This window comes from Leptinotarsa decemlineata, unplaced genomic scaffold, assembly GCF_025532065.1.
Source record: "Leptinotarsa decemlineata unplaced genomic scaffold, Ldec_3_MD MMD2_tig00003736_RagTag_RagTag, whole genome shotgun sequence".
Lineage (NCBI taxonomy): Eukaryota > Metazoa > Arthropoda > Insecta > Coleoptera > Chrysomelidae > Leptinotarsa > Leptinotarsa decemlineata.
The window spans coordinates 6,373,154-6,384,274 of NW_027412593.1; the positions used below are offsets into that span (position 1 = coordinate 6,373,154).

The following is an 11,121-nucleotide window of genomic DNA, read 5'->3' on the forward strand; positions in this document are numbered from 1 at the left end:
GATACGTTGGTAATGATTTGGAATTTTCACTTACACATGGAGTTATTTTAAAAGGTTCAAGGGTGGTTATTCCGACCACACTACGGTCGGAAGAAAAATATGGATTATTGAAGTGAAAAGTGTTAAAGAAGGAGGAATAAGGTGTAAAGGTGACCTAGTGAATAAATGCTTGTGTTTTTAAATAGTTTATTTAGTGAAAAAGAAGGCTGAAAAGTTGCCCTTTTCTGAACTTTGAAGGGCCGTAACTTTTTAAATAAGGGAGAGCGCCCTTTTTTCTTTTGGATTCGTAATCTACGCATCAAAATACGTAAGTACAGTCAAAAATTTTTTCAAAATCGCCGGGTGTCCGCATAACGAAAATTTACCAAAATCAAAAATCAGGTCGAAGAGACGGTACGAAGGATAAAACGGCAACGAAGGGACAACGCACATCCCCTGACACTGATATCACCCGAGGAAGTGAAAGGCATCGTGAAGTGACTAGCCACTCGGAAAGCCCCAGGCTTGGACCAGATTCCAAACCGGGCACTGAAAGCCCTACCACGGAAGGGTATAGCGGCAATGACAAACATCATCAACGCTATACTCAGACTACAACATTTCCCGTAGCCGTTCAAGGAGGCAACGGTCATTCACGTTCCGAAGCCAAAGAAGAATCCTATATTTCCGGATCACCATAGGCCAATAAGCTCAACCTCTACCATGAGCGAAGTGGCAGAACCAGTCATCTTGAAAAGACTAGAAGACCAAACCAGTTCGGTTTCGAACTGCACTGTCGAACACTCGACAGAGCTGCAAGTCCTGAGGGTAGTAGACTTCGCGACAAAAGGTTTCAACCTCGGCAAAGGATACCACACTAGAACGATATTCCTAGACGTCTACAGTACAAATCCTGACAAGAGTCCGGCGATACTATTTACCCGGAGGCTGGTACATCCGGTAGGAAACGTCACCTTCAACAGGAAAAAGATTCCTTGGACCAACGGAGCGAAATATCTGGAAGTCACCCTCGAAAGAAGACTATGAACGCGTGCGTGCGATCCGCCGTAAACGCTCCAAGATATATACTAAACATATATATATATTCCGGGATCTGGACCTGTACATACATTACGTAGACGCGTATATGAGAGCACACGCAGATAACGTGTTCGACAGAATCCAATCGCACGCCAATCCAGACATAGGATGCCAATGAAGCAGAACCAGAAACCACCCCCGAGAGTCGCCATTAGGCGGCTCCGGTAAGTATAAACATTTTTTAACCAGATTTCAAATTCACTTGCTCGCGACCTAAATGCTGGCTTTCGACCGCAGTAGGTCAGATGTCAATCTTGCTGAAGTGCCCATCAGTTGATTGAGGTCCACTCATAAGAGTGGGAGTGGATGGACGGGATGAGATGTTCTGCACACAGTAACCGTGTGGGGAAGATTTCATCTCAGGGCACTCAACCCGGGAGGAGGTATAAGGGATGCAACCTCTGATAACAAACCTTTGAAATCAAACTATGGAGCTGTTTTAACCCTCTTTTGGTTACGAAACAAATTCAAATCAATAAAAGCCGTTGTATAGAGAATTGAAATATCTTTCGATCTGTTCTGTTTTAAATCTGAAATATTTGAAAAAAGAAAACTTGATAGTACCCTCTCTGCGGCGAATGATGTCACACCTTTGGTTTGTTTATAAAAAAGTACTGAAACTAATCCCTTTTCCTAAAAATTTTTTCTGACTTGGATATCTTAGCCATTCAAAAGTGGGGATGGTGCACTGCAGTTAATTTATGTTAATAGTACAAAAAATCGAATTACATTTCAGAATGCTCAGCTGTTTCCGTTTACTGATGACACTCTTTTAGTTTTTGATGGAAAATCTCAAGAAGATTTGTTTGTACGTAGAGATATTAAACAATCGTGTTAGGAATCACACGTTAAAAGATAAGATCTCGTTATTCCTTAGCTCGAACAAGTTTCTCAACTTCTGAGAGTTGTCGTTCGTATGGGGGCGACAGCTGTTTAACGGAAAAACAGATTTTAACAGATTTTTTTTAATGCAATGTAGATATTCAAAAATTATTATATAAAACACAGTTTGCATTGCAAAATGTTTCTTTTGCGCTGCAAAACACCTTCAATTTGTAAAAGACATTTGGAATTAATTTTGAAGAACATAATTGAACAAATTAAAAAAGAATTACCAGTTTTAGGAGCATGAAGAAGAATATGGTTCAAAAATGAATCCATACAAAATCTTATTCATAATGCTCATGTACTCTCGCATTTTCTGTTTGAGTTCGATGAGAGCAGTAAAATTGATAATGGTAATAATAATAATCACCCCTTAAGGAAGAAAGGGGGGGAGTTCATTTCATTTATAGACAAGATCTCCACTGATATGTTCTTCCACTCAACCGCAAAAATGCTGCCGTCACTTTATCAACCTTATCGAAGTATTAGCATTATTACACATGCTTCCATGAATAAATGTTTCAAGTTTATATAGAAAAAAAAACAACAACAAAAACGTTAAGATTGGCCAAAAAGGTATCTATTGTATTTTTTTTCTGATTGTTTCGGTTACTTATTGATGAAGATCCATAGTAATTTCATAAACTACACCTGACGATTTGATCTCCACAAACTTTGTGGAGATCAAATCGTGAGGGGTAGTTTATGAAATTATTGCATTTTAATTTGAATTTTGTGAACGATAGACATTTAAGTTCCAGAGGTAAATAGATGTATATGGTGTATATTCGATGTGAAAAACAACGTTTGATTTCATGATGCAAATAGGAGGGTTTTTTGATAATTATAATTTTGTGGATCAAACAAGCAGCATAAAAAAGTCTTCTCCATATTCAACCACCCTGCAATAGGTAATTTAGTCAATTTGAAATTTTTCTCGTCTACGAGAACCATTTATAAATCCTAGACAAAAGTTTTGAACTTTTTGTACTTTTGAACAGGACTTTTGCTACATATTGGGTCGTAAACACAGTTGGCAAAAGTGGTAGTTTTATATTCGTCGCGTCGTTAAAAAATGCTTTTCAGGAATAGATAAGATATTTTGTGTGTTCTAAAACCTCTAATTGGTCACTATGGATAGTAATTTTGATATCTTCAGAAAACAGTAAATTGTTTTCTGTACCAAATAACATAATGTTAGATTTACTGGACTTTATTTGAAGACAATGGTTTCATGTTTTTTGTATGAATTTGTGAAGATATTCATTAACTAAATTAGAGGCCGTTATCACATCCCCTAGATAAAAACTTAAAAACTGTAATAAATCTTTGTATCGTCAGTCTAGCAGTGAGCGGTGCAATGTTCAAGAAATATATGAAAACACAGGAAGGGTCCTAATATAGAGCCTTGTGGGACACCGGATTTGCGGTTCAGAGTTGTTGAACTGACATGTCAATACACACATTTTGTTTCCGTGCAAGTCAATATGCCTCGAATCCTCTATTGCTGCTACTGATAAGCCCAAATAGTGCAGAATAGCCAGTTGATAATTATGGTTATGAGCTTTGAGTTTAACTTCAATTGCTTTCTCTCAAATTTTTGTAAGGGTTGGGGGTACACTTATAACAATCTTTCATCTATCAGGAAAAATATCATTCATCGAATTGATTATATGAGTCGTAAATTCGATAATATAAGTGCAGCAAAGCATGACTGAACATTATTTTATTTTATTCATACTCGCCTTTTTAATTCTTCATGTACGGGTTTGATTTTTATTTTCATAACTATTATTTATTCCAAAATATGTGTACTTTTAAAATGTTCTTAAATATGTTTGCTTTTTTTAAGTATTCCGTTATTCCTATACATATTTTCAAGCGTATCGCTTTTATTCGTGGTGTTCTTGTATTGTACTGAATATTTATTAGGTAGTTAATTAATGTACTTTTATCCCGAAACAGGTGTTTGCCCACATATCGAGTATGTATCATCAATGTAAAAAAATGTATAAATGTTTTCATTATTGTGTTTGCAAAAAAATTGTAATTGCTGTATACATTCTCTCCCTTTTCAGTAATAAATGATATTATTATTATTATAAGTTCAATTCGTCATATCCTTCTGTATTATAAATTCATTATAACAAATTGTTTCATAAACAAACAAATCATTAACGTCAGAGAACTGAAATCAAACAATTATTTTTATGAAATTCTGTGTTCACTGTTGTTCATTATGGGTTCACTGTTGGGCAGAGAATTGATGAAATAATAATTAATTTTAATAACACTCCTCAGAGATTCGGGAATTTCATGGATGTTTTTGAGAAATAATATCTGCTTCCATATAATGATGAATGAGTCCTGAAAAACAATACATAATTTAAAATTAGATACATATTATGAAGATAACCTAATACGTATCTGAATGTTATCAGATGTCAAAATTTTTGTTTATTATTAAACACAAAAATACAGGAATTTTTTAGAAATACCAGCGAGCAAGAATTTGACGTGGTTTTGGTGACGAAGACATGGTTGGGAGGAGTATTAGACGGAGAAGTGGTGGATTTGAATAAATATAACCTAATTGGAGCAGATAGGAACAAAGAAATAACAAACAAGGTGAAGGGAGGAGGAGTACTTATCGCATTAAATAAAAAAGCTAAATTACTGAAAGTAATAAGACACAGTGCTGCATTTGAGGCAGTTATAGTTCAGTTTAGGATTGAATGTCATGTAAAATCACTCTAGCCTGCCTATACAGTTTGTACAAGGCAACATAGTTACGAAGTCAAACAAAACTTTTATATTTGGAGATTTCAATTTTCCAGAAATCGGAGGATCACCAGTATCTCATAATAATATTAATACAAAATTGTCTATTATGAACGATTTTTTAAATTTCAATTCTTTCATCTTATACAATAATGTTACTAATTTCCAAGGAAGAACCTAAGACTTAGTTATTTCTTCTGAAGGTAATTTGTTCAATGTTACACGAGGAGAAAGCCCTTTAGTATCCAAGGACAGATATCACTCTTCTCAGGAAATTGTTTTTAAATGTCGTGAAAATTGATTGAGTGGTGATGCAAAAGCCAGTAATAGAATTAATCATAAGTATTATTTTAAAAAAGCTAATTTTGACCTCATGACGGAACTTATCAGAAACACTCACTGGGATGAGGTATTGAAGGAGTCTATTGTAAATATAACCTTGGAAAAATTTTATAAAATATTGGATAACATTTTGTCTGATTGTGTGCCTAAATTTAAACTATATGAGAGTTACAATAAATTTCCTGTATGGTATAATAGAGTAATTAAAAAATTAATTGTGGAGAAGGAAAAACTTTGAAAAATCAAACATATTTCTGAATATCATGCTGAAAAATATCTAGAGGTAAGAAAAAAATTAAAGTCACTTTCGAAACAAGAACATAAGAACTACATCAAAACTATCGAACATAATGTGGGGACTGATATCAATACTTTTTGGAACTATGTTAACAAAAAGAAAGGTCAAAGCTCAACCAATGAAAATGTTATATACAATGACATGGAAATTCAACCAAAAGATACATCACAGTATTTCGCAGAGTTCTTTGCCAGTGTAAACTCTACCAACGTGACCAATTATGAAAGTGAAAGTTTTAATAGTCTTCAGGACGTAACTAACGATACCTTCTCAATAACATCTATAACTGAATCGGACTTTGATGATGCAGTAAAGAAATTGAAGCCAAAAAATCTGCAGGTGTAGATAGTATACCGCCGTATATAGTGAAGGGTTGCCATGAATGGTTACGTCACCCACTACTGCACATATTTAATATCATAATCAACAATGCTACCTTTCCGACGCAATGGAAAACTTCAATTTGCACACCAGTTCATAAAACAGGAAACAAATATGATATAAAAAAGTACAGACCGATATCTATTATGTGTGCTCCTTCCAAACTATTTGTTCAGATAATCCATACTAAATTGTACGGCTATGTAGAAGGTGCCTTAGTTGAGCAACAGCATGGGTTTATGTCCAACAGATCTGTCAATACAATTCTGCTATTATATACCAACGAAAATATATTATATAGCTTAGAAAATAAGGTTCAACAGGACACAATATTTATGGATTTCAGCAAGGCCTTCGACAGGGTGGAACATGGTGTTTTGCTGCAAAAGTTATATCGATTTTGACTATCCGGCAATGTCATGAATCTTTTTAGGAGCTATCTTCAGGATCGATATTTTGTGGTAAGGCATGATGGAAATACCTCAGGCAAATTTCATGCTTCTTCAGGGGTACTCCAAGGTTCAAATTTGAAGCCCTTGTTATTCATTAATGACTTGCCAGATTATATCGAGCAAGTTATGACAATTACCCGCCAAAAGGACCCCATTCCTTTTGACTACCGCGTGAACAACGAATCGCTGAAAGGAGTGCATGAATGCAAAGACTTAGGAATAACCTATGATTGCAAATTATCATTTAAGAAACATGTTGAACATATGAGTTAAAAAAAATCGGTTTTTCCGTTAATCAGCTGTCGCCGCCCTACGAACGACAACTAGAAGTTGAGAAACTTGTGCGAGCTGAGGCCTAACGAGGTCTTACCTTTTAACGTGTGATTCCTGACACGGTTGCAGAATAATCCCAGCTTCAACCAGATAAATTCCCTCGAGAAAAATATCTGGTCGAGGCAGGAATCGAACCCACGTTCTTTCAATCGTGAGTCGGACGCACTACCACCGGGGCCAATTCCACAGTAACATAGATTCCATGCAAGTACTCTATTTCACGCTAGTGAGATTTAAACTCAAATACGGTAATGTCATTTGGAATGGAGAATACCAAACAACCTTACAGGAACTGGAAAAAATACAGAACAAATTTCTAAGGTACCAATATTATAAGAAATATCGTAATAAACCGGATTACAACAGCATTAGAACATCACAATTGAAAACTCAATTTGATATACCCTCCTTAGACTCTAGGCGAAAAATCTCTGCACTAATTTTTATAAAATTATTAATAACAATATAAATTCCGCAGAATTATTGTCACTATTACCAATTGATGTACCTCCCAGACCTACTCGAACTATGCTTAAGTTCAAGACTCCCTTCGTGACTGTTACTTCCACATCCCCCTCTTAATCATGCTCCGTCTGGCAAACGACATAAATTGCTTGCAAGATATTACTTGGAATATGTCTATCACAAAATTTAGATCTTTAGTCCGTAGACATGTTGAGAATTTATCAGTTTAGCAATTAGTTCTTTCTGTTATTTCTTATTTTATTTTTCTTCTTATGTGATGTAATAAGTACTACTCGTTGTTAGATATTAGTACATCCCCATATTATATTACATTGTTTTATATAACATATCATTTCAAGTGCTTGTATATTCATGTATATTTCTTATAAGTCATCCTTGTAATGAGGCCGTCAGGCCTGTTAGGGTGAAATAAATAAATAAATAAATTAGTATTTGAAGTGACTAAGGCAGAATGATTTCACTTTCAGTTTTTTTCCAAATAATCAATAAATGTATTTGTTTTATATTGAAATAAGAGTAACTTCCTCTTATCTCATTGACCGACTAATTTTCATTTTACCGATATATTTTACAAATATTTTATAAATATTCAATAACTCTCTCTCTGAATATTAATAGAAGTTGCTTTCATTTAGCTGCATTTGCCATGCTTTATCTTTATATATTTCTGAATTTATATTTTCTGTAAAAAATTTCCGTGTCTACGACTAAATGAACAAACCAAAACAATGAATACATTTTGATAAATACCATATAATAATTAACTCCGAAGCCATAGTGAAAATTGAAAATATAACTTCACTGCTATTTTTCTAAGTATGAATATATACTCTAGTTCTGAATTCCAAGTTTTTTTTAATATAATAAAATGTTTTTAATAATGATGACGTAATATCTTTATCTTGTTCAAAATTGTGAATACCTATAGAGACTCCATAAAGATAAATAATCGATTTCATCAATTCCATTTAACAGTGATGTGTTCCCTAAAACAAACAGTCATAAACTGATATTCTGTCATGTTCATTCGACAGAATTGTCAATAGTTTAGTGTAGATACAATTATAAACTAAATTCAGTAATATAGTGACCAAAACAATGTGTTTGTGGAAAGTAATTATTATGATGTGCAGTGTTTTTACTAGAGTTAAAACAGAAACTCAATGCAGTATGAGTGACTTGAAAATTAAGTGCCGGTTTATGAGATATGAAGACTTGTCTGGAAAATTAACTGTAAATCTGGAAGCAGAGGATATATTAGAGTTGAATATTAGTGATACTCCGATTTCTCATGTAGACAGAAGAACATTTGGGAGATACAGAAATATTCATACATTGATTTTGCGAAACAGCGATATCCACTCTATCGAATACAACGCTTTTGCAGATCTCTCTTTCTTACGGAATCTAAATTTGGGAAACAATCTGCTCGAAAACTTCAGTTCCAGTGTTTTCAGTGAAAATAACTCTTTGTACTGGCTGGACTTATCCAACAATCTTTTGGGAGATTTGACAAACTTCAACGTGAGTTACTTTCCCTATTTAATGATAATGAATGTGTCAAATAACAGGCTCGAATATTTACCAGAAAATATTATGGACAAATTGAAAGAAATCAATAATTTTTACATAATAACAGACAACAATCCTTGGAATTGCTCACATCCTGGATGGTCCCAGAACCTCAACCCAAATTTGATTGCTGCGTTTTGTACAAGGAATATGTTCGACAATAGAATTATACAAGAGAAGTTGAATTATCTGAAAAATGAAGACATTTCATATGGAGAACACAAAAATTTCAATAGTTCCCGAAATGAAGCCATTAGAAAAAAATGTAGGAGTAAGAGTTGGTGCTTTTCTTACTGCGTGTTTTGGTTTGTTGCTGCTGTTTGGATGGGAGTTATCTTGGGAAATGTTTGCAAGTTGAAAGACATTGTATGTCGTACTACTCTGAAAATGAGAGATAAGTATACACAATACGATATGACGGATTTACGACCCAAAACTTGATACTAATAAAGACTATTGATGAAATTGTTGTCATTAATTCCAAGTGTTTATGGAAAATGAATAGAAATTGAATTATATATATTTTTTATTGATACGTTTACTTTTTCCTACTCAACACACTGTCAAAATTCGCGAAAATATTGAAGATGTTGAAATGTATCAAACTGGAAAGAATATTAGACTTTCTGCGATCATTGCAGACCTTTTTCCACTTATATGAATTTGAATTGGGTTCAGAATTTTAATTTCGCCAAAAATAACCTCCACTATTTTTGCTAATATAATTGAGACCTAGTCTCAATACGACTTGTTGGATGTACCTATGTCTTGTAAGTTACAAAGTTTTCTCAATGTATGTTGAAAATGTTGATACTTATTTTGAAGAAGATGAGCATTGCCTATATTGTAAAGGTGATTGAAAAATATGTTGCAACTGCCAGAACTAGAAATTATATATTTTTTATGATAGCTTCCGAAATTATTTTGGAAACTCTATTAGGGTAGATGATTTCTTGAAATCAGGCGACTGTTGGAAATATCAAAAGTTCTCTTTTTGATATTTGTTGCGACATCTATTTTTGATGTATGCAGTATACATATTATCAGTTGGCAACACTGCAGTGCAATTTTTTTGCATTTTGTATGAGAATTAGTTGAGTAAAAGCGTTCATCACGACAACAGCCCTTTCCTTAAACAACTTCTCAAGAATTTCTGAACAATAGTCTGCTATTCAAAATAACAGCGACTTGATCGAAAAATATGTAGTTTGGATGAAAGTTCTTCTTATATCATTTACGCTATATCTACTTTTGCACCAACTTTAGTAGTTTTTTGTGAACACAATTTAGTTGCCCCTCAACCACATGCGTGCAGCTCGTAAATGTTGATGACACCGTGCGTTTATGCTTCTTGCAACTATTTTCGCACCTGTCAACACCATACTGATGAGGGACAACTAGAACGAAACACGTCTTAATGGTCATTTATATACGATGAAACTGCCTCTTGAATTTGTAACATTTTTTGACACGATTTGTTATGACATCTTTGGAGGATAGGAGAGTTATCCTTGGTAATAAATTCTTGCATAAATTACTAAACAACAATATTGACAGTACGGTTCTTTTACCAGAGATCGATTTCTTAGTACAAAGAAGTGAAGGTCGACACAATCTGAAACTCCATTGCGAAGCGTCACGCACAAATGATGCTACGATCACCATTGAATTCTATGTGCAGTAGCTTCAATAAAATCTGTGAACATTGCGATATTCATTTAGACTCTCTGAACGCCTTGGTATCATGTATCCACAATCACTTTTAATAATACTGTAAATAACATTCGTGTCAGTACTGCTACATTGCATGATTCGTAACTTTTTGTGTTACATACTCAATTTTTCATTCCTCTTTTGAAATTCCTCGTATACGAATATTTTATATATACTTTGTTTTAGCATTTACTTTTATACATTTTTATATTCCATTATTTTCAATATTTATTTCATATATACTCTGTAATAATAGCATTTCCTGTGAGATAAATCGCTTTTTTTATCACACTTATGTTTCAGTCTTTCTAGATGGAACCGCTTCTCTAAAAGATACTACAAAATATAAAATGATTATTTCAATATACTTGAAAAGTGATTCATTGATTTCAGTTCCGGACTTTTTTAAATAAACATTCAGTCATGTTTCATTATTGATTTATGATATACAGGGTGTCCCTGGACTTCCTCTTTTCCTCTCGGGAATGTATAGATGGGGTCAAAATATCACCAGTACTTCATATAACTTTTTTTCCTAAAAGTCTTCGTAACCAAGTTACGGGCCCTCGAAGTTACAAAATGAAAAATGTTTTTCTTTGATAACTTTTCAAGTGAATATTCAAAATCATCCAAATTTTGGTAATTGACTAAACAAATGAATTTCGTCGATGAGCTTTCATGCAGGAGTCAGTTGTTTTGCTACAAAGTCAGGAACAGACTACCCCCGATGGTCCACACCCCAAAACTTTGAAATGACAGATATTTTTCAACAAAATAAGGTTACTTGGACAATTTTAT

The 11,121-nt window shown here is 33.9% G+C and overlaps 1 protein-coding gene across 1 annotated transcript; it reads left to right on the forward strand.

The window, feature by feature from the left end:
• The first annotated feature begins 8,028 nt into the window (after nt 1-8,028).
• LOC141483605 (uncharacterized) lies at nt 8,029-9,143 on the forward strand. The gene has a single exon (XM_074178363.1). The coding sequence runs from the start codon at nt 8,137-8,139 to the stop codon at nt 9,049-9,051; it is 915 nt and encodes a 304-aa protein (XP_074034464.1). The 5' UTR covers nt 8,029-8,136; the 3' UTR covers nt 9,052-9,143.
• Nucleotides 9,144-11,121: the final 1,978 nt, after the last annotated feature.